Source organism: Sebastes fasciatus, chromosome 23, assembly GCF_043250625.1.
Source record: "Sebastes fasciatus isolate fSebFas1 chromosome 23, fSebFas1.pri, whole genome shotgun sequence".
In the NCBI taxonomy this organism is placed as follows: Eukaryota; Metazoa; Chordata; class Actinopteri; order Perciformes; family Sebastidae; genus Sebastes; species Sebastes fasciatus.
This window is the reverse complement of record NC_133817.1, coordinates 19,415,401-19,438,249: the sequence shown is the minus strand read 5'-3', so window position 1 is coordinate 19,438,249 and position 22,849 is coordinate 19,415,401. Positions and strand designations below refer to the sequence as shown.

The following is a 22,849-nucleotide window of genomic DNA, read 5'->3' as shown; positions in this document are numbered from 1 at the left end:
TGAATAAGCAAATGCATCCTTGCATGGAAGGTATGATGGGTTTTGTTTTTTTTAAACTTTCCATATAATTTGGTAACATTTGTTTATTACTGAAGCATTTGAGGTGGCAAATTTCTTGCAAAATGAGTATGCATTTGAGAAAATGGCTTCATTTATGCTTCATATTTCCATAGATCTCGCTTCCATATTTTCACTAATTCATTGTCTGTACAGCTGCACATCAATGTGACCTTAAAAATGAGGGAATGGGACAAACCACTATGTCATGCGTGGCTACGGGGCTCTGTGCAAGGGCATTCATTAATCCAGAGTGCTTCGCCATTATTCCATCCATATGGGAGTCGCATATATTACATCTGAAATTCAGTGGTATTCCCCTTTAACACAGAATGATAAAACCGCAAGGGTGAGCGTGCCCAGGGATATATATTCATGGAGATTATTCCCATTAAATGTCAAACATACTTCACACTCAATGACAATGTCGGGCATATATTCTGCTTTGACAAGATGTCCCAAGGACTCATATGACAGAAAAGATTGTGTTCCAGAAAAGACGCATTTAAATATTTTATCATTTTCTCATATTAAGAGACTGATAGCATGAACATAACATAGAAAATCCTTGTAGAAATACCAACCACCAGTAGTCAGTTATACAAAATATGGACATTATAACATTTCAGCAGTGGTGATTTTACCGCTTTGAGTGTTTTGTAATGAAGCTTTATGAATTCATGTTACATTTTTGAGATAAAATTCTTTGTCCTGCAGGGGGGGAGGATGATGGCAAATTCATCACTTGACCAAGCACCATTTTAAAACCAATTCTGAGGGGGTTTTGCAGATGTTTTCCAGCTGTTAGCATGGCCATACAGTACAATCTCCGCCCCAATGAGAGGGATAAAAACAAATGCCGTAAAATGGAAACTTTTTTTATTTTCAAAAAAGCAACAGATTACACAGTTAACTTTCAGCAAATGCAATCCTAACTGAAAACTGTACTCACATTCGGGACTCCAAACTGAAAGACTCACATACTTACACACAATCTATCTATATTATACAAAAAAGAATACATAATAATAAATATTAAAATGGCCACAAGAGAGAAAAAAGAAAAGAAAAAAGTAAGTCATTGAAAACAATCAGTAGAGAGCAAATGTAGGGAAAGTAGAAACAAGACGGTGTGCCTTAAATGTCTCTTTTTTGTCTTTTACAGTTTTTTACAAATTGTGCAAGATTTCATACTAAGGCTCTGGTCTTGAAGTGACTGTTGTCTGATCCACGCAGCACACACACGCTCTGAAACGCACGCATACACACACGCGCGCACACACACACACACACTCCCTGTGCTCTGAGCACTCTGTGGGGTGTAGCAAACCATTGCAGAATCAAAATGGGCTGCTCAGTGTATGGCCTGTGATGCTCATGGGAGTGGACCAGCTTTTAAAAAAATGGACATGCACTTCACATTGATGTGAAAAAAGGAAAAAAAAGAAACCTCCCCTTGCATCTAAAAAAAACGACTTTTTAGGAGTGAATGAAATAAATAAAACCCAACAACCAAGAAACATGACAATATCATAACCATTAAGGCAAGAACACCCGGAGTGGCATCAGCAATACTGTAACAATATGATAGTGTTTAGGTACATGGATATGATGAAACATTTAACTACTTCTTCAATGTCTTTTTTAAGCACAAGTTTTGTTCTTAAAAGCAACTTTTTTTTTTTTCAAAATCCAAACACCATTTCATCTTTTTTTTTTTCTTCGTAAAAAGGTGATAAGAAAATAACAATGCCTGACACTAGGGACGTATGGATCGTAAAACTACAAGAAATCATTTCTAGTTTTTAAATTGCAACTTCAAAAAACAACACATTGTAAATCCCCAATCGTTTAAGCCCCCGCCCCAGTAAATGAAAAAGATATCACTTACATTAAAACCATTTTATCCTCTTGTGATGGTGTATTCCAACAGTTTTTTGCTTTACTTACAGCGATTGTGTAGTCTGTTGCAAATTAAAGCATTCATTGTTTAGTTTGAGGGGGGAAAAAAGAAAAGAAAAGTTGTCCTTGCAAATGCAACTGGCAACTGTTGAGGAAAAAAAAAAAAAGCATCTTTACATCTTCTTTTTAGTGCAACTCTTAAAATGTAAAACATTTCCAGTGATTCCTTGAGAGGTATCGTTTCTTTGTTTTTTGTTCTTTTTTTCTTTTTATGTATTTCACACCTCACAGAGTAACGCATCTTCAAAATATCCAAAGCAAGAGGGTTTGTTTTTAGTGTTTTGTCAATTTTTCTTCTTTTTTTTTTTTCGACTTTTTGCTTCTCTGCATTGGCATGGCCTTCCATGATGTCTGTTTACTAGAACATAAACACAGGAGGGGATCCAGACCTCCTGCGCATTCCCATTCCCTTCAGCCTCCACGTTTGACACGCTTCGTATTCAAATCGCCCCGAACGGAGCCTCGTGACTGGCGGTCCAGCTTTCTACCTCTGAAAACAAGGGGAGGAACAGCGGGAAAACTGGAGGATGAAGAGAAGAGAGATAGAAGAGAGAGTGCGCTGTACAATGGGAACGAGCCCAGATCAAGATCAATCAGGGAAATAGAGACTAGAGTGTGTTCCAATCCACGTACTTCCTGAAGTACACTTCAATTTAGTGTACTGTGTTCTAACTTGAGTAGTGCGTAAATTTCAGTGGGGTTAGGGTCGTCTCAAATCGAATACTCTGCGCTGCACTGACCGGAAATAACGATCGCAACATTTCACCGCGGCTCGCCACACGCCAAAATATCTTCTTCTTCTTCGGGGTTTTACGGCAGCTGGCATCCTTTGTGTTGCACTGCTGCCTCCTTCAGGTTTTACCCGTCCACTACCCGCCAAAATATCTGCCCGCAGAGTGGAAATTACGTTTCCAACGTCGTCGCCTACGATGTGTCCTCTTGTTGGCTGAAAATGCACCGGTATGTTTACGTATTGTATTGTTTTATTCTGCGTTATCTACGTATGTTTGAATAGTGGTCATGGTCCCGCCCTTTCCGCTACGTAGCCAAGATGGCAACAATTGAGTGTGAAAAGTGTCCAGCGTTCCACACTTGACCGTTTTGAGTACAACATCCGGGTACTTTGAGTGCACCGCATTTTGCCGTACTTCCCAGTGTGAACGCACTTATGCACTCAAAATAGTAAGTGTAAGTACAGAAGTATGCGGATTGGAACACACTCATAGATGAGAAAAAGAAAAACCCACAGCAAAAAAACCTTCATATAACGCAGTAGGGTTCCCTTGGTAACCTGGATTTTCTGCAGTACAGGAGCGTGGTGCTGAAGCAGCGCCGCAGCTCCCTGTTGGAGAAGATGCAGATGAAAGGATTGACCCCGGCCTGGGCAAAGCTCATCCACACGGCTGCCGTCAGGTAACCCCCGGGGACCACGGGGCCCCTCGCAAACACCCGCCAGTAGCAGGCGACCAGATAGGGCCCCCACAGCGCCAGGAAGAAAAACGTCATGATGTAGAACATCCTACTAATCCTCTTCTCCGTTTTGAATTCATCCAACACCAGTAGACGCCTGCGGCCCGCCGCGTTGCTGTTTTGCCGGATGCCCAGCAAGGTAGGCGGGGTAGGGCCTCGACCGAACCCGGCCAGCCAGTTGGCCGCCGCCTGCCCGCTGGCGCCTGGCCCGTGGAAGGTCCAGTTCTGGCTGACGGCAGGCACGAACTGGACGGGCTTCATCTTCCGGCGATCGTGGACGAAGAAGATGAGCTTGAGGTAAACCAGCTGTGTGGCCAGGAGGATGAGAGCCAGCAGGAGCATGAAACCCAGCGAATCGTTCGCCCTGAAAGAGCGGTGCTGGAACGTGCACTGGTCCTCCTCGCGTATGAAAGAGTACGTCCCTACGTCTAGCACCGGCGGGAACGCCATAGCAACCGACAACGTCCACACCATGCAGATGACGGCCAGACAGGTCCAAAAGGTCAGCCTCTTGGTGTAGAAACGGTGGTGCGCGATGGCCAAGTATCGCGTGACGCTCACGCAGAACAGCATAAACGCCGTGTGGAAACAGGAGAGCACCCCCAGGAAGGCGATCACTTTGCAGGTCAGCGTGCCATACGTCCAGGCGGATCCATTCTTGACCGAGGTGAAGACGAAGGGGAAGCAGATGGCGGAGCGCAGGATGTCGGAGGCGCACAGGTCCAGCAGGAAGTAGTAGGGCGCCCGGTGCAGGCTCTTGTCTTTGACCAGCAGGATGGAGATCAGGAGGTTTCCGACCACGCCGACGCCGATGATGAAACCCAGGGAGGTCAGTTTGAGGAACGTGGCGAGAGGAGAGACATTCTGCAAGATGGTGTGGTCCCCTGCATGGCTATAGTTCGCCATAGATGGAGGAGGGATCATAAAGATAGCGGGAGTAGCTTTCAGCCGAGTATCATGATCTAGAGGTGGCGGGGGGAGGCGTTAGATCCATTTGGCGGTGTGCTTTGAAGAGGTTTCCAGGCATATAGGCAACCTCTCCTCTAAGGCATCCTTTGTTCCTTTGTCTCATCACACCTAAAAAAAAAAAAAAAATATGAAAAAAATCCCTGAAAAATATCATCCACCCATCAGCATTCAGTCCCATACAACAACAGCTGCATTGTTTTCAACTGCATCTAGAAACATTTCCCTCTAGCTGAATGCCATTCATTTATATATTTATTTAACATTTTAACATTTAGAGTGCAGAGCTCAGCTTGAATACTTTACAGACAGACAGACAGACAGTGATAGGAGCTCGATTAGATGGAAATCTGTTACACAATTTTCTTTCTAGTGGAATTTCCCGAACAAAAGATGCCAGACTTCTTCATTAAGAAAACGACGCATTTTTACCTCTCGGGAAGAAAGACCATAATAAAAAAAAAGGCTCGGTTTGGTTAGATTTTTGGGGGGATGGATGGGTGGGGGGGGGGGGCACATTTGCATCGCTCGGTTGAAACATTAAGAGAAATGCAGTCCAAAATAAGCTCCTCTTGATCACACCCTACACCCTGCAGAACAGAACAGAGGACGGATCTCTCTCTCTCTCTCTCTCTCTCTTTCTCTCTCTCTCTCTCTCTCTAAAGCCTCCTAGAATAAACTCGCCCTGCTTTCCTTCATGCATTGTGGCACATCGACGGAGGGCGCATACATACATACATAATAAAGCATTTTATGTCTTGATTAACCGGATTAATAAGCGGTGTTCTCATTATAGGGCAGTCGATTTTCCAGATTATATATTAGTAATTACGCAGAGAATCTAGATCTAGATCATACTGAGGCGCATTTCGACATTATTTGGCTTGTTGGTGCGCGAAGAAGTGATAATAAACAAGCCTTTTTGGTGATAATATTCCACTCAAAAAGCTATATTTTTGGGAAAAAATGACACACAGCCTGTGGTAACATCTGATCTCATTAATATTTGGCTACTTACGCGTTCGAATGCGTCCTCCGATCGTCTTACGCGCGTCTGAATCCGACGGATTTCGGTGACAAAAAAACACAGCAGCTCAAAAAACACCATCGTCCTCGCATCCCAATAACAGTGGAGCGGATCCGTACACGTCCATTAGACTAGAATCATTTTCCAAGTTCTCCCCCTTGCTATGGATTGCCCAGAAAAGAAAATCGCAGCCACCACACCAAGACAAGGCCAAAAAAAAAAAAGAGCGACAGAGAGGAAAAAGAGAGAGAGAGAGAGAGAGAGAGAGATGGAGAGCGAGAGAGAGAGACAGCCGATCACAAGATCAATCACATCCCTACCTGTTGATAATCCGATCTGCTTTCCCTCCTGGATCTTATTTACATTGCACGGAGTCTGGTTTTTGCTGTTTTTCTAAAAAGCCTGATTTGTTGCCTGCCCCCTTTTTTTTCCTCCACGGTGAATCTCCTACAGTAAACGGAGCGCAGTGCGCATGCGCCCTGCATCCCTATTTGTGATCCAAGACGCGTCTTGTCTCTTGTTGCAGCAGCAGCATCTCTCTCTCTCTCTCTCTCTCTCTCTCTCTCTCTCTCTCTCTCTCTCTCTCTCTCTCTCTCTCTCTCTCTCTCTCTCTCTCTCTCTCTCTCTCTCTCGGTAACATCTGCTCAACGGGGCCAGCAGTACTCATTATTTCCCTTTGTAACGTGTAGTGTAACGGATTACTATTTTACTGACAGTTTTACACTAAAAAATGCATCTTTACTACTGTCCTGACTGTTTCACATTGATTTAAATCACATGTATAATATGAAATATTACTTTTATTCTGATTATATCTCAGTATTTTGGACGTTTTGCTTGCCGTCCTTATCAGCTGCATTAGGCATTAGGTTTCAGATTGATTTAAATCACATGTATAATATGAAATATTACTTTTTTTCTAATTATATCTCAGTATTTTGGACCTTTTGCTTGCCGTCCTTATCAGATGCATTAGGCTATAGCATCCCACTCTGCCTGCTGTACTCATACATGTTTCACTCTACAGAAATGATCCCCATTATGTACAAAACGAAGGGTTAAATCAGGCAGCCCTGGTTCACCTCAAGGTAGAATGACTCCCCCCCCCCATGTACTGTATATGCATAATTGACGAGCACTTTGCGCCCCTGTTGTTCATTCTGCCCGGGCAGCATGATAAATTCATAGGATTTGATTTCACAGCCATGTAAGGAGAGGAGTGATGTCACGAGCATGCGATGATTCAATCAGCCACATGTAGGTCTATACACAATTGTACACACACACACACACACACACACACACTGGAACGTTGGCTTTGTATCTACCTGGGCTGTAAAACATGATTATTTTATGGTAATACATGTTGGGAATGTGTCACCGCTGTGTTACAGCTTTGACATAGTAGGGGACAATTGGCAGATTTCAATTTTTTATGATTAAAGAAGGAATTTGGCTGAGAGGCAACATGTGCAGCCGGCTCTTTTTCAGTCACAGCTGACCAAATATCACATACTCATTGATAATAAATGCAGACAATGCCATAGCTTGACACTGGACTGTTAGCAGGGGATACAGTAGAGATTGAATGATTCATTTTACTCCAGAAGAAACTAAGTTACTGCCTAAAGTGAAGGTCTTTGTGTCCCAACATTCTCAAATTCAATCACTTATTTTGGCACCAAACTTGTAAACATATATGTGTAGGTCAAATAATGACTTTTAATCATTAGTTATACAAGGTAATAAAGTTGATCACTTGTTTTTATTTTCTATACAAGTGAGAGTTTAATTTAAAGAATCATTTTGTTTTAAAAAAGTATAAAGCTTATTATTCTTGCTCTAATGGTGGAAAGTAACTAAGTACATTTACTCAAATACTGTACTTACAGTTTTGAGGTAACATTTACTTCTTCTTCTTCTCTAAACTTCAGAGGGAAATATAATAATAATTATACGACACTATATTATCTGACAGCTAGAGTTACTGGTTACTTTGCAGATTCTGATTTTACATAAATAACATACAAAAAGCAATGTCTTTTGTCATGTTTCAGATGTCTATGTAACGTTAGCAGTTCTTCCATAGAGGCAGTTCCTCTCTAAACTTCTCGGATGGTTTCATTTAAATAAGTATTTACAACTCCTCAGATTGACCTTGCGACCCTTAAGAAAGGCCAGGCCCTATACAGTAGGTTGGGAACCAGTGGACCAATGATCTAATAATGTCACACATAATAATATATCAGTCACAGTCTTTTACTTTTGATACTTTAAGTATATTTTGCTGATAATACTTCTGTACTTTTAATAAGTGGGTTTTGAATGCAGGACTTTTAATGCAGTATTTTTACAGTTATATTTGGATCTTAGTGTGACTGAAGATGGCTTGCATTTTTACATATTTGTAGTGTAATCTGCTATCAAAACCTTCACCAAATAGATAATAGATAATTCCACACTTTCAAAATGAAAGAACAGAGAGGACATGTGATCATACAGCAAATATCATGCAAACCAGGAAGTTGTGAAGAGCATCAATTTATTATTCTCAGAGCTCCTGTCACATATTCTAACAGGCAGAAATCACAACAACAACAGCTCCACTCTTTTCATGTAAACACCACACTTGTGATATTGTTCTTTAACAACATTGTGGTTGCACATCACAGACATGAACAGGAAGTCAGTCCCAGTGGTCGATCCAAGCGTGGAAAAATAATGCGCAATATGCAAATACAAGCATCTTCTGGATAAACTACAGTAACTGCAGCAGCCTTTTTTTTTCCATATAGAAGGCAACAGTGTTTTTTTTTGGTCTTTTAATCTCAGCAGTGCAACAAAACAACAGCTCCTGTGGACTTCCTGGATGTTTCTTCCCTCTCTCCACCTTCTGCAACCAGAGTCCATGTGGTTCCCCTTTACGCGTGACGCATTCATTCCAATAAGGCACTTTTCCTATCAGTGTTTCGACACAATCCTTGTGCCAGACGGTCCATTTACTTTTGATATTTAAAGTATATTTTGCTGATAATACATCTGTACTTTTAATAAGTGGGTTTTGAATGCAGGACTTCAACTTTTAATGCCGTATTTTGACAGTTATATTAGGATCTACTGTAATTACTCAGTGTGACTGCCCTAAGCCACTGAAGATGGCTTGCATTTTTACACATTTGCAGTGTAATCTGCTATCAAAACCTTCACCAAATAGATAATTCCACACTTTCAAAATGAAAGGAGAGAGGACATGTGATTATAACAGCAGATCACTCAAATATCAAACCAGGAAGTTGTGAAGAGCATGAGATGAATCAATTTATTATTCTCAGAGCTCCTGTCACATATTCTAACAGGCAGAAATCACAACAACAGCTCTTCTCTTTTCATGCAACACCACACACTTGTGATTATTGTGCTGTAACAACATTGTGGTTGCACATTGCAGACATGAACAGGAAGTCAGTCCAGTGGTCGATCCAAGCGTGGAGAAATAATAATGCGCAATATGCAAATGCAAGCATCCTCTGGATAAACTACAGTAACTGCAGCAGCCTTTTTTTCATATAGAAGGCAACAGTGTTTTTTTTGGTCTTCAATCTCAGCAGTGCAACAAACAAACAACAGCTCCTGTGGACTTCCTGGATGTGTCCACGTGGTTCCCCCGTTACGCATGACGCATTAACTCCAATAAGGCACGTTTCTTATCAGTGCTTATCAGACACAATCCTCGTGCCAGAAGGTCCCGTTAAGATCAGACAGGAGAGGTATTAATGCGGTGGATGATAAGAAGACAGGGCAGGACAGGAGCGTGCCTCTCTCTCACAGCTGTCCGTTCCTCCTCCGTGCGTACCATCCGAGGAAGGCGCAGACTCCCACCACGGCCAGGATGGTGCAGAGCAGCAGCGCCAAAGCGTCGCCCGCGTCGTACGCCTCTACCGGGGGGATTAGAGACAGAAAGAGCAGCCAGACGGTCGCCAATGCGGCGTTTGTGAGTTCAATTTTGGGAGCCATGTTGAGCACTTCCTTGTTGACTTTCTGGAAGCGCTTCTGCGTCACAGTCAGATGACTGGACTTCCTGGTGCGCTCAGCCAATAGCAGAGCTGCTTTATTCTAACCTGTTTCCTTCTGGATTTCTCTTAAAGAACATTCACTCTGTATCTCAGCAGGCATTTTTGCCCTGTGGCAAAGAAATAATTGCATAATTCTGCTGTTGTTTTTGATTCCAGTTTCACAAATCAAATACAACCTGGTTCAAATAATGTAATTCTTCTACAGTACAGTGAGTGGGATTTGTGACATCGCCCTCTTAGACACCTGTTGGTCAAGGTCAGATCAGATGCCAAACACTATGGCAAGTCGTTTTAACATTTAATAGCTAGACAGTATATTCATTAGAGATATTTATACTGCCTAGTAAAAACTCTAATTCAAGATATCTCTAATTCTATTTTGACGAAGCAAAACTCTAATTTTAGACATTCGTAATTAAATTTTGACTAGTACGATACAAACTACCTTTGCCATTCATCTGTAGGGGGTTTCTCATTACAGATATCTACAATTCAGTTGTAGATATCCGCAATGTGAATTACGGATATCCGCAACTGAATTATGACTAGTCGTAACTCTAGTTTCAAATATTTACAATTTCATAGTAATGCGCAGACGGCCACCACGGCCAGGATGTTGCCGAGGAACAGCGCCAAAGCATCAGTCTGCTTGAATATACCTGTATCTACCCCTCTGTCTGAAACGCTCTGATTTAGCTCATAGTAACGGAATTGCAACGGAATTGCGTTGCTAGGCAACAGTTTGGGTCCATGTGTACTTCCTGTCAGCTTATGTCATTCACATACACTGCAACCAGGAATAAACTGGGATACATTTAGAATGTTTACGTTTAAAACCGTGTAATGATTTAAATATTGTATGTTCGTGACATCCCAAATGGACAGAAATCCTGACGGCTTGTTTCAGACGCACAATTTCTGAATACGGGCTGTGTGTATTTATCTGTATATTGAACGTTTCAATACTTTCACAGTATTTATATAGCACTTAAACCTGCTTTATACTATAACAGACATGACAGTCTCACTTTTTTACAATGTGGGACCTTTTAAAGAATATTCACCCTGTATCTCAGCAGGCATGTTTTTTGCCCTGTGGCACAGAAATAATTGCATAATTCTGCTGTTGTTTTTGATTCCAGTTTCACAAATCAAATACAACCTGGTTCAAACTGTAAATTCTTCTACAGTGAGTGGGATTTGTGACATGGCCCCTCTTATTAATGACGATTAGGCTGACAGGCTGTTAGACAGTGCTTCGTGTCCCGGCCCCTCAGGCCCAGCTATAAACAAGGGAGACTATTTTACATCAGTTGGGCTCATCAACAGCTTTATTTTCCTCTGAACACGTGTTGACATGCATAAGCTATTACTGTATGTTGTGTGAGACACTTGTTGGTCAAGGTCAGATCAGATGCCAAACACTATGGCAAGTCGTTTTAACATTTAATAGCTAGACAGGATATTCGTTAGAGATATATACTGCCTATAGTAAAAACTCTAATTCAAGATATCTCTAATTCTATTTTGACTAAGCAAAACTCTAATTTTAGATATCTGTAATTACGTTTTGACTAGTACGATACAAACTACGTTTGCCAATGTGAATTATGGATATCCGCAAATGAATTATGACTAGTCGTAACTATAGTTTAAAATATCTACAATTTAATTCTGACTAGTCAGAATTCCAGTTCAAGATATCTTTAATTCCCCTTAATTGAAGATATCTTCATCGTCCTTTTTAGATATCCAAAATAAAATTTGTAGAGATCTTGAACTGGAATTTTGACCAGGCGAAATGACGTTGCAGATATCTGTTATTACGTCAGCAGCAACGGCAAGTGGGAGGCGGAAGCTATTCAAACATATATGGTGTTGTACTGCAGCCGTATGGGTTTATGAAGTGTTTCTCGAGACAATAAATAAACAATACGCTGTAGATTTCTACCACAACTCTCTAGCGAACAAAGCTCTCGTTCGTTACAAGTTCCTCGATGATGAGCTCTTTCTATTTCATGTCATTTTCTAACTACAATCTTATCCACAGCTCGTCTCACAGCTGGCTGCACATAGAGACCAATGTTATGTGTCCAGCTCTGACGACGTCTCATTTTGATTATTAAAATGAGGTTGTAGCTTGTTGTCTACCTTAATACGGTTAGAAAGAGCCGTCGTTTGTGTTTTAACTATGTTCTTATGAGTTATTGATCTGGGACGTTTGAATCTGTGAACAAACACAGCCACAAGACTTTCCACATTAAGCCGCCTCAAGGTTTGTGAACTATCCCGGTCCATTTTACTATCTCAATTTGGACAGGAAGAGATTTTCACACTAAAAGAGCTCTTATCTCCAATTCCAACCCCGGCTTCTCTGCCGTGCCTCGGTACACCCCATGATCTCCTGAAACATGTCGACCGTGTTGCGATGACTAAACACGCCAACGTCTCAGCTCGTGCTACAAATAGTTTGGCTTGCATAGCCGTGGGGGGGTTGCAGGGTATATATCTCTGTGTGTGCTCTCCTGAGGCACTTTGCCTGTAATTTAATTAGCGAGCACAAGCCAAAGTAAAATATTGACCTTGTAAGGCTGCCATACCTCTGTACCTGGCTGCTCCCAGCGAGGAGATGAATAGGCGCACATTCCCTCTGCTCGCTCGTCACGCTTTCTCATCATACACTCTCTCTCTCTCTTGGTCCTGCTGTCTGTTTGGCAACGCGTCTCACACACACACACGCATACATACAAGTCGCATTTGGCTGACCACATGGCCACTACAAGCTTCTTATTTACAACATAAATCGTGAAACAGCTGATTCTGCTACTATCTGTTTGTATATTCCTGAAAGCTACATTAATTCCCCAAACTAAGGGACATTTTTTAGCTCTTAATGACAACATAAAACCCAACTTGAGAGGTGTTTTTTAATGCGCTAAGCCATCAGAGATGTCCTCCGGATTCACACTCTAAACTGGCAGACACACAGCAGCAGCAGCAGCACTTACCCTGGATCTCAGCAGTGTTGGTAATTGATCAGTGGGAGGATGAGAGAATATCCAGAGATGAGAGTGTTTGTCAAACAGGCCAGGACAGTGACATTAATCTTCCCTACTTATGTGCTCTGCATCCTAATGTGCTGCTCAGCACCTGAAGGCCCCGTCCCTAAATGTGTACACTTAAGAGACTGAGAAGGACTCATTCTGTACAGTATGTACGTGCACCGGCGAGAAACAGTGTATTTTCAAGACTTAATCACGTTAAAGTCAAAGTGAAATTGGAATTCTCCTCACTTTCTGTCTAAGGAAATATAAACTCTAATGATACTGCAGCTATTGTGCAGATTGCTTCATTTTTCAAAGAGGATAAAACCTTTTTTGGACATATTTGTGGACATGGTCACCTTTGTTTCTACCTCAGGAGGTAGAGCGGTCATCCACTAATCGGACGGTGGTTTGATCCCTGGCCCCTGCAGTCTACCTGTGGAAGTGTCCTTGGACAAGATACTGAACCCCAAATTGCTTTGAGTGTGAATGTTTATCGCTCCTGATGAGCAGGTGGCACCTTGTATGGAAGCGTCTGCCACCAGTGTATGAATGTATGTGTGAATGGGTGAATGCTGACTTATGTTGTAAAGCGCTTTGAATGGTCACTAAGACTAGGAAAAACGCTATATAAATGCTGTCCATGTACCACCCCCCTAGGTTTGGTTCTCCAAAAGACTAACGATCAATAAACACAATAATGCTCATTCAGTACTAACTTACATTTTATCACTGCTATGAATAATTACAATTTCTCCTCTCTAGGGTGAAATGTGGGGGGAAAATGTACAAAAGAATTGGTCACAGTTAGGGGGGCAAAAGAGGTGTCCAGGCTAAATATTACTGGGTCACTGGGCCCCTCAATGTCGGTCCACTTCTGGTTAAAGCTGATGTAGGTGAAATTGGAGCAAATATGATTACAAAAAGTTATTTCTATAAAACGGTCACTATATCCTAACAGTATGAAACAGGTAACCTGAAAAAAATCATGTGCCTCTGTGTCCTCCGGTGCTCCTAACAGTATCAGAAAGATTTCACAGACCGGAGGAAAACAAGCAGCAAGAGCTGATCTGAGGTTCGCTGTCCATCTGCTGTCTATGAGAGCCGGCTGTCAATCACTCGCGAACTTCGACCAGACGGTCAAACTAGGCAGCGCTGATCAAATATGAATCAATATTATGTTACGTTAATGCTTATTTTTTCGCCTCAAATGTTTTCAGAATCATCTTGTAGTGTACGGTTTAGCTGTAAAATGAGAGAGTTTGTGACCCGGCCACCATTGTAAAATCTGTTGAAGGAACGCCAAGTTCTGGTCACATGACCGGAGCACAGCCAATAGGAACGCTCTCTCAATGAAACGACCTGTGATTGGTCAAAGTCTCCCGTCACAGGCTCGATTTTTTAAAGCGTGAAAACAGAGCCATGAGGAGGAGCAGAAGTCTAGTTTTCTCTCAGAACACTTGAATTACAATATGCTGAAAGATTATTATGGAATTTTTACCCTATGATGCCAAAAACATACTGCCTACTGCCACTTTAACTGCCTGCATTGCTGAATTGAAGTGAAAATGAGCAATTTTTAGTGCTCGCCCACACAGATATTGTACCAACGAAATTACCGACAGTGTCAAATTCAAATTCAAATGAGCCTTTATTGGCATGAATGTTCAGGTTACATTGTTGCCAAAGCCAAATTACATATTAATGAATAATTACATTTCACAAAAAATAATCACAAAATAATCACAATCACAATATACCAAATACATTTTATATATACATTCTTTTACAGATGTAGTCAATCAGAAACATGTTCAGAGTTTGTAGCACCTCTTATTGTGTGGCAACAGTCAACATATTTTGCAGCTAATATTGCACATTGATTTTTCTCCCCACACAAGTATGGTATTTTCTGAGGATCGGGGAGATGGATGAACTCTGATGAAAAGAAAAACATCTCTCACATCTTTATATTTCTCACAGCACACAGTGTCACTATGAACCAAAAACGTACACCCTCTGGAGTACACAATTGCAAAAGGCTATATGAATAAGAACTTTTTTTTCTTTCTTTTGATGATTATAATTTTGACCAAGTCAAAACAAACAGCAATGCTATGAATTCTGATTCTCAGCAAAAATCTATTTAGCAATTTAATCTCAAGTTTCTGTGTGTGTGTGCATTTCCAGTGACTCCACTTTTTATTTATCCCTTCCCCTTTTGACTTTAAGAGACGTTTCTCCCCCTTAGTGGAGTTAAAGTGCTACCGGCTGCCAGGAAGTCAGTGGCATAGCTACCTGGCAAGGAAGGCGCTCCATAAAAATATCAATCTCAGCTGGTGTTTCAATTCAGTATTGGGATGTAAAATATTGCATATGTGTGTGGGTCTGTGGATGGAAAATCCACAGTCCTTTCTGTAATATATTATATCTGTATATTTTACTTTCAGATATTTTAAACATTTGTTGAATCAAGACAGTTTTCAACAATTTAAATATCCAAGACTCCAGTTTAAATCTCCATCTCCATGTTGCCTGAGTTATGTTACATATAGCTATTGTACCAAAGAGACTATGCTCAGGTTATCTGTCCTCAAATGTCTCGGAGGTAACGATGAACTGAAAAGGCCAGTTCTCAGAGTCCTTGCTTTTGTAAGCATCATCCATTCTCAATTACTTTCCGCAACAGTGAAGACAGAGTTCCACCTTTACCAAACAGCACAAAACATCTCTCCCTGAAGATTAATTATGTTCTGAAATTGGTTTCTCAGAAAACACTGAAAGGCTGACCCTTTAAAGGAATTGCTGCTTTTGTAGTGGTTCAGCGCCCCATCCATAATGAATTGTACTGTGAGGGACATGACAAATGGATTTTCCTGTGTCTTTTGTGGCAGTGTTCGAAATGTTAAAATACTTAGGAGGGCCTGAGCCTGGGCAGCTCGGCTCTGCGTAACATAGCGTTGGACCACATTGACTCACACACACACACACACACACACACTGAGAGGGACGTGGGATGAGCCGAAGCACATCACAAGACCTGCAAAAAGATGAATGACACAGTGTAATTATCTATTCATATTGGAAGCTGAGAGGGAGTCTGAGGGTGGATGCTTGACAATCTCACATCTGAGTGTTACGCTGACAGTTGTATAATGCGTTAAAGGGTAATCAATTCATCCTTGCATTTTTTGCTTTGTTTTTGCAGAGACTGGAAATTTGCTTGAGATAATTAGTCCCAGTGAATATTTAGTCATCTGTTATGTCGATGTAATGTTATCATCTCATCTGATATGCAGTTATAACCTCACTTCTCAGTGCGTTCAGGTGATATTTGAGAGCTTTATTTCTGTTTTTTTGTGCAGCTGAATGCCAAGTCTTATGTGTCAGTTACCCACAAGCACTTGAATGCAAAACGAAACAGAAAACAGTACCTGAAACCATGGATATCAGGCTATGTTACAAAAACATAAATTAAAGGGGAACACAAAAACATGGGAAAATATGATCCAGGATGGAAAAATACCAAAGTTACCCTTTTGCTGTGATTGATTTGCTTCACCAAGAAAGTCCCAGTCTCTGCAAGTTCATTTACTGAAATGAATGGAAAATAATAACTGCCCAGAAAGACGGAAATCAATCAACAGTATTGTATAAATATCACTGCTCATCAAATATTGGCTTGTTGGAGTTGCATGAGGATTTGTACATTCTGGTCTGTGTGATATGTATTGAAGCAAGCTTTTGATATCAGGGACCTTCTTTCAAGCATCCTCTTCAAGCAGGAAATGAATCTAAAAAAAATATTGGCATTTTTGAGTAATGTTTCTGTAGATTGGTATTTAATGGGCTAACCAAGCAACTCAGTATTGGTCTAGTCTCGCATAGCCAGACCTATCTCCACAGTGCCGTGTCAGTGTGATAGAAAAGGTCTGGCTCCACACATTATCATTCTGGTATCGGGGTAAAAAAAACAACACTCTGGCTTGTTTGTATTTCTTTAAACCAATCACAATCGTCTTGAGCGGCGCAAGGCACAGGATGCAGCGACGGTGCCCTTGCAATATACAGTAGATAGCACAGATAGCAGAAGAAGAAAAGAAAAGTTAAAGGTGCAGTATGTAGGATTTGGCGGCATCTAGCGGTGAGGTTGCAGATTGCAACCAATTGAAACTTCTCCTGTATGCCTAGCGTGTAAACTATGGTGGCCGACACGAAAATGTGAAAACGCGAACGTCCCTCTACAGAGCCAGTGTTTGGTTTGTCTGTTTAGGGCTACTGTAGAAACATGGCGGCCAGTTCCGTGAAGAGGACCCGCTCCATATGTAGATATAAACGGCTCATTCTAAGGTAACGAAAACACAACAGTTCTTATTTTCAGGTGGAAAAGAAAACATATTTATTAATATTATATTCCATTTCAGGCCAATAGATCCCCCTAAATGCTACACACTGTTCCTTTTAAGAATCAAGATTTAGTGTATATAACAAGCCAGGGCTGGGCGATATGGCCTAAAAATAATATTGCGATATTTTAGGCAATATCGCGATACACGATATATATTGCGATATTTTCAAATATCCTCTAAGCACTTCATAAATGCTTGATTTAACCCTTTGATGCATACAATCACACCAATATGATGATTCTTGTAGTCACTGCAGCATATGTCTGCATTAAAACCTTATTTATATTCATTAGTGGTTTCTGTTGAAAATAATTTTAATCTTGCATGCAAAAAGGGGGAAATCACAAGTTAAATTTAACAAAACAGTATCCACTTTAACCAAATAGTTATCTGGCAATACATGCTTATATATTTTTATAAATACATAACACACACACCGTTTTCAATGGCGTGTAATAGGTGTAAAGTAACTTATGGATGGGATGGCTTAAAAACATTACATGACAATCTGTAGTCGATGTTCGCGATATAGTTTATATGTTTTATACGCGCGTGGGACAAGCCGCGATACATCGACTATATTCGATATATCGCCCACCCCTATAACAAGCGTATGCATAAACACTGATCTTTAAATAAATTTTTTGGCCACTTGGGGGCAGCAACAAGCTGTCAACACACTTTATCACCTTATACAGTTGATATTGTGTTCGCTAACAATAGCCTATTCAAACATCCAGCAGGCATAGCATTAGCTTTCATTTGGAGTCATGAGAAAAGACTCTTCAGCTGCTAAATGCTATACTATGTTCACCAGCTAGTTGCGATTGTTGATTGTCTACTATTTAGTGTTTTGCAGGTAGCATACAGTGTGTTTTTTTTCGTTGCTGAAAACAGAATCAGGTGATGAATTCTCTGGGTTTGTCACTACGACCGACATTCTTTTACATTATACATGAATGTTTTTCTTTGTTGATATAAAAAATATTGATTAGTGCAGTTTTAAGTAGTTTAAAACTGTAGTAGTTTACTCTCAACATTAAAATGAAACAACTGCAGTAAAACACAGTCTTTGAAGTGCATTTTAACACAAGCTTCATTTAGTGCGGCGTATTAGTAAAATGCAATCAAACGAAGCTAAAAGCATCATCATATTACTGCAGAGCGTCAAGAGAGTTACTTAATGGTTGTCATAATGGTCGTTGTATCTCCCTGTGATTTTCCCAGTGGACTTTCTGAGGGAAATGAGTGGAAACAGAATGAGTCTTAGCAGTGTGTAGCGGGGGGAAGGAGTGTGCCTTAAGCTTGACGGAGAGATATTAAAAAATGCATTTCAAAAATAAAATATCTCAAAACAAAGACTACTACCACATCAACGTGATTTATTACACAACATTTAAAACAAATCATAAAAAAATGAATCACCTTGGGAGGAAACCTCAGTCTTAGTTTACAAATTGATAACTCTGTAACAGGCTGGGTTCTTTACATTTTTCATACATCAGGTGATGAATCTCCAGTAATGTATTTTTCTTTTTATAATGGATTTATAGTGTTCTTGGAGAGCTGTTGAAATGGTTTCATTTCATTAGCATCTGTTTTACTGATGAGCCTCTCCAAAAACAAAATAGATGGACGCCTTCGGAATAGATGGGAAACAGTGCAGCGCTGATTTACTCAAGGTGATCAAGTTTTCTTCAGCTGCACACTAATGTGTAGCCTGCGTCAAATATGGCCGACAGCTGAGTGCATCACAGTTATTCATAGCATGTGTGAGTGCGTGCACATGTATATGCATGGGAGATTGATAGCTCATCACATTTCCTGTCATGGTGTAAATGTCACCTCTGTGGCTCGCAATGATGAACGCAATGATGTGGTTGGTTCATCATCTGCGGTGTTCATTTCCATAGAAATGTTTGTCCGAGCGCACACACACACACACACACACACACACACACACACACACACACACACACACACACACACACACACAAAATTCTAGGAGGTCTACAATCATAATATAGTGCGGTTCATTGATATGATGATTGATGCTGTTTTAGATATAATCAGTATGTGTGCGTGGGATGTTAAAGGAAGAGTTCGACATTTTGGAAAATACACTTTTTTGCCTTCTTCCAGATGACAAAATCAATGTCACTCTCAAATAAATATAAAGCTGGAGCCAGAAGATGGTTTGGATAGCTTAGCTTAGCATAAAGACTGCAAACAAGGGGAAGCAATGACTTGGACTCTCCGCTAGTTGCCTGGCAACCTCACGCTGACAACAACACGCTAGGAAGTCACTGCTCCTGGCCAAAAAATATTTCCGCCATTGCCTTTTCTTTTCTTTTTTTTATGTTGTGACCTCACACTAGCTGTTTCCCCCCTTTTTCCAGACTTATGCTAAGCTAACCTAGCATAAGCTGTAGCTCTAGTTTTATATTTAACACACATATATATCAATCTTCTCGCCTAACTCTCATCAAGAAAGCAAATAAGTGTATTTCCCTAAAGTAATGGCCATAGTGGTGCTATAAAACAAGCAAACAAAGATGGAGAAAGCATACCAGCATTGTTAGTAAGAAAGATGTTGATGAAGGTCACGTTAATGCTGCTTTGTCAGGGTTGGAGTGTTTGATATGATCTGATTCATTTGGCAGCTCTGAAACACATTTAGCATTCAAATTAAACCAGTGAAGTTGTCACATTAAAAAACAAAACATTCACATTAATTATAGATAATTAAAGTTTTTATAAGATGACAAACCTTTGACCAGCATATGGAGTTTTTTGTTGTATTTTTCTGCGATCAAACTATTTATGATTCAGATTCAGATCTCGTCAGTTACTCTGTTTTTTTTTTGTGCGTGTCTATGTGCTTTATTCTTTACTAAATGAAAATGGCAGGAAGACTAGCTGGTGCCATTGGTATCAGCTAATGGGGATCCTTTTTAAATAAATAAATAAATAAATGCAGCGAAGCGAAAAACATTTCCTCTTCAGTGGATGTCAGGTCTCTCTGTTCCTCCTCTCCAGCCACATACCCTATTCCCCAGGCCCCTTCATTATTGCACGTTTCCATCCATCCACCAGATGCCCTTGGATTTTCCCCTCCTTTCCCCCATCACCTAACTGCCCCGCCCATCTATACTCACCTGTTCCCACTTCCATCATCTGCTCTGCAGTTGCCTGGCCTTCTCCACCCACCTCCTCACCTGCTTCTCATTCCCTCATCATCAGCCACTCTGCTGTGTCTTTCTATTTCCATGAAATGTCTTGCAGACATTCATGACCCTCTCAAGATGAATTCACTTTTCATCTCGTTCCAACATCAGGTCAGAATTTCCAGTTGTCCATTTGGTTAATGACCAAATACCTGAAAAGCTAATGACCTTTATCAACCTCAGCCATACTTTGTGTTTACCGCTTATTAGAAAATGTTAGCATGCTAAAACACTAAACTCTGAAAAGTGAAGCCAATGCTGAAGTGCCTTAAACTTGCATTCTTTCTAATAGCCAGCAGGGGGCGACTCCTCTGGTTGCAAAAAGAAGTCCGATTGTATAGAAGTGAATGAGAAAATGAGCCTACTTCTCACTTTATTTATTACTTCAGTGAACATTGTAAATATGAGTTTATGGTTTCAATCGCTAGTTTCAAGTCTTCTTCAATACAGCATGATGTTCATTTAGTAAATTATGGTCCCATTTAGAGTCAAATAGACCAGGAGACCAGAAGCTGTCAGGGACCCAAAAATCACCTTCCTACACCGTGTCCACACTGAATCCGTTATATGCACTTCTGTTACGTCATGTAAACAAACCACGTAGGCTACCTATCAGCTGTGTGCTCGATATCAGACTGGAGACGTAACCACTTATCTTCCTTCGTTTGTTCTTTTAAAACAGAAAGCGCACATTATATATTTTGATATTTACTGGAAATTACATATGATATAGCCAACAACAATATGAAACTTTCAGCTCTCTGGCGATCTCCCTCCAGCCAGCTGCCTCCTTATTAAGGTTTTTGGAGTGAAATGAGGAGGTATCGTGTACTGTACTGTACAGCGTGCCACGTCCCGGGACATTCTAATAACAAAGGACATGGTTCTTAAGCAATGTTGTTAATGACGTTGTTAATACCTGTATAGGATAAACTTCTAATGGGTGAGTACTGGTTTCTTTTTGTAATTATGGAATGGGATCAGGGATTTAAATCTATAGCACTGTAATTATTACGTCTCATATATTGGAAAATATGTCCCTACTGAAATCTGTGTCTGTGAGAACATTGAGCGGCTGAGTCCAGGGCCAGCTGTTAAATTAGCATTGATAAATTTGGACCTCCAGCTGCTGTTCGGTTGTGCTCCACCCTCTCATTTCATTTCTGGTTGCAAATAACCAAGATGGCGACATCCAAAAACCAAGATGGAAGTGGCCAAAATGCCAAACTCGAGGCTTCAGAATGACAGTCCACAAACCAATGGGTGATGTCATGGTAACTGCGTTCACTTCGTAGATTCAGTTTATGATGCCGACATTGACATTTAGTTCAAAGCACCGCATACAGCCTCACAGAGGCACTATATGGCTCACCATCACATGACATGACATAACATTTATACAAAGGGTCTCAAAAAGTTTACCATAATAGCATACATTTCTCATGCAGTATGAGTGGCCTTGGTGGGAATCAAATTCCTAGCTTCAACTGTATTAATGTTATGCTCTTCCTCACCGCTCCCTCCTCACTGACCTTGCATTCTTTTCATTCATTTGCTGCCATTGGCTGCATCCTTTTCATTTTGAATCTCAACTGTGTGCAAGGAAGGACACAGAATAGCTGCAAGTGAAAGGCCTCCGAAGAGCACTCTGACATCAGGTGAAAGTGAAGGAGGAGAAAAGGAATGAATAACCTAGATGGCTCAGCAGTGGAAGGGAATTATCGCAACACGGTGAAAAGAGAGAAATAACCTCAATGCGACTAGATACTGTAGCATTCATTACGGTTCCAAAACATTTCTAAACGTGCGCCCACGTCCCATTCAGCTAGATTCTGCCAAAAATATGTGCCTTACATATTTTAGACATAAATTATTCCAATTGAGGGTTTTTCTCTCATTCTGTATTGTTGCTGTATTGCACCTGTGCCACGCAACGGCTTGAACTGGACCCCCCTTGCCGCCTGTTCTCTCATGCATCATGTCAAATCGCCGCCGTAAACAACCTATTAAGTGACCTATTTATCTGGGCCAATTCTGCTGGCTCACTCACCCCAATTACTTTGCCGGTGGAATGTCTATTCTGGACCACTTCACATTGGTTTACACTTAAATCAATACTTCTGCAGAACCAGAAAGCGCTTCCATGTGCAGGACCTCTCCGCACCACCTTAAACATGTTATATAAGATAAGGGCTCTGCAGGGCGAGTGTGTGGCTGTACATGTGATATTCTTAAGGGGCAGGAGGAGGAATTCATATTAGCTATTTTGTCCTTTTTTTGTTTTTGCTTTGTCGTTTCAATTAGGCATGTCAAAGATCTTTTGGGAACATGTATCTCAATGGCTGCCAGACATAACAGAACATTGTCTGTAACTGTGTGTCTTCGTGTGTTCATAATAATAATAATATGCACTTTCCTGAGTGCAGCCTCCCAGGCCGAAGAATGCTTCAGGACGTCAGTTCCATTTACTTATGAAGTTGTACCAGTGCATTTTCTGCAATTGAGCCGTCAGCGGCTGTCAGTCAGGGGAAATTAACGAGTCTGCTGATTGCACTGCTGGTAATTACAGAGTGCAGCTGAAGCAGTGCTGTGTCAAGCCTGGGAGATATTTTAA

General features: G+C 40.9%; 2 protein-coding genes across 4 annotated transcripts; both read right to left on the bottom strand.

Annotated features, from left to right (window-relative positions):
* Positions 1-919: 919 nt before the first annotated feature.
* gpr85 (G protein-coupled receptor 85) lies at positions 920-6,017 on the bottom strand. 3 transcript variants are annotated; one of them, XM_074625563.1, is made up of 3 exons: positions 5,474-6,016; positions 3,267-4,566; positions 920-2,539 (listed from the first exon to the last, which is right to left on the bottom strand). In XM_074625563.1, the coding sequence occupies exon 2, from the start codon at positions 4,411-4,413 to the stop codon at positions 3,280-3,282; it is 1,134 nt and encodes a 377-aa protein (XP_074481664.1). In that variant the 5' UTR covers positions 4,414-4,566; positions 5,474-6,016; the 3' UTR covers positions 920-2,539; positions 3,267-3,279. The 3 variants fall into 3 exon arrangements, with proteins under 3 accessions (XP_074481664.1, XP_074481665.1, XP_074481666.1); XM_074625564.1 differs by having other exon boundaries at positions 920-4,566; positions 5,474-6,017; XM_074625565.1 differs by having other exon boundaries at positions 920-4,566; positions 5,803-6,017.
* Positions 6,018-8,524: 2,507 nt separating this feature from the next.
* LOC141761869 (small integral membrane protein 30) lies at positions 8,525-9,550 on the bottom strand. Its single transcript, XM_074625505.1, has one exon. The coding sequence runs from the start codon at positions 9,494-9,496 to the stop codon at positions 9,305-9,307; it is 192 nt and encodes a 63-aa protein (XP_074481606.1). The 5' UTR covers positions 9,497-9,550; the 3' UTR covers positions 8,525-9,304.
* Between the last annotated feature and the right edge of the window lie 13,299 nt (positions 9,551-22,849).

What these genes read in the sequence shown, in the direction of transcription:
- gpr85 (XM_074625564.1), bottom strand. Translation starts at nt 4,413, where the DNA reads ATGATCCCTCCTCCATCTATGGCGAACTATAGCCATGCAGGGGACCAC.
- LOC141761869 (XM_074625505.1), bottom strand. Translation starts at nt 9,496, where the DNA reads ATGGCTCCCAAAATTGAACTCACAAACGCCGCATTGGCGACCGTCTGG.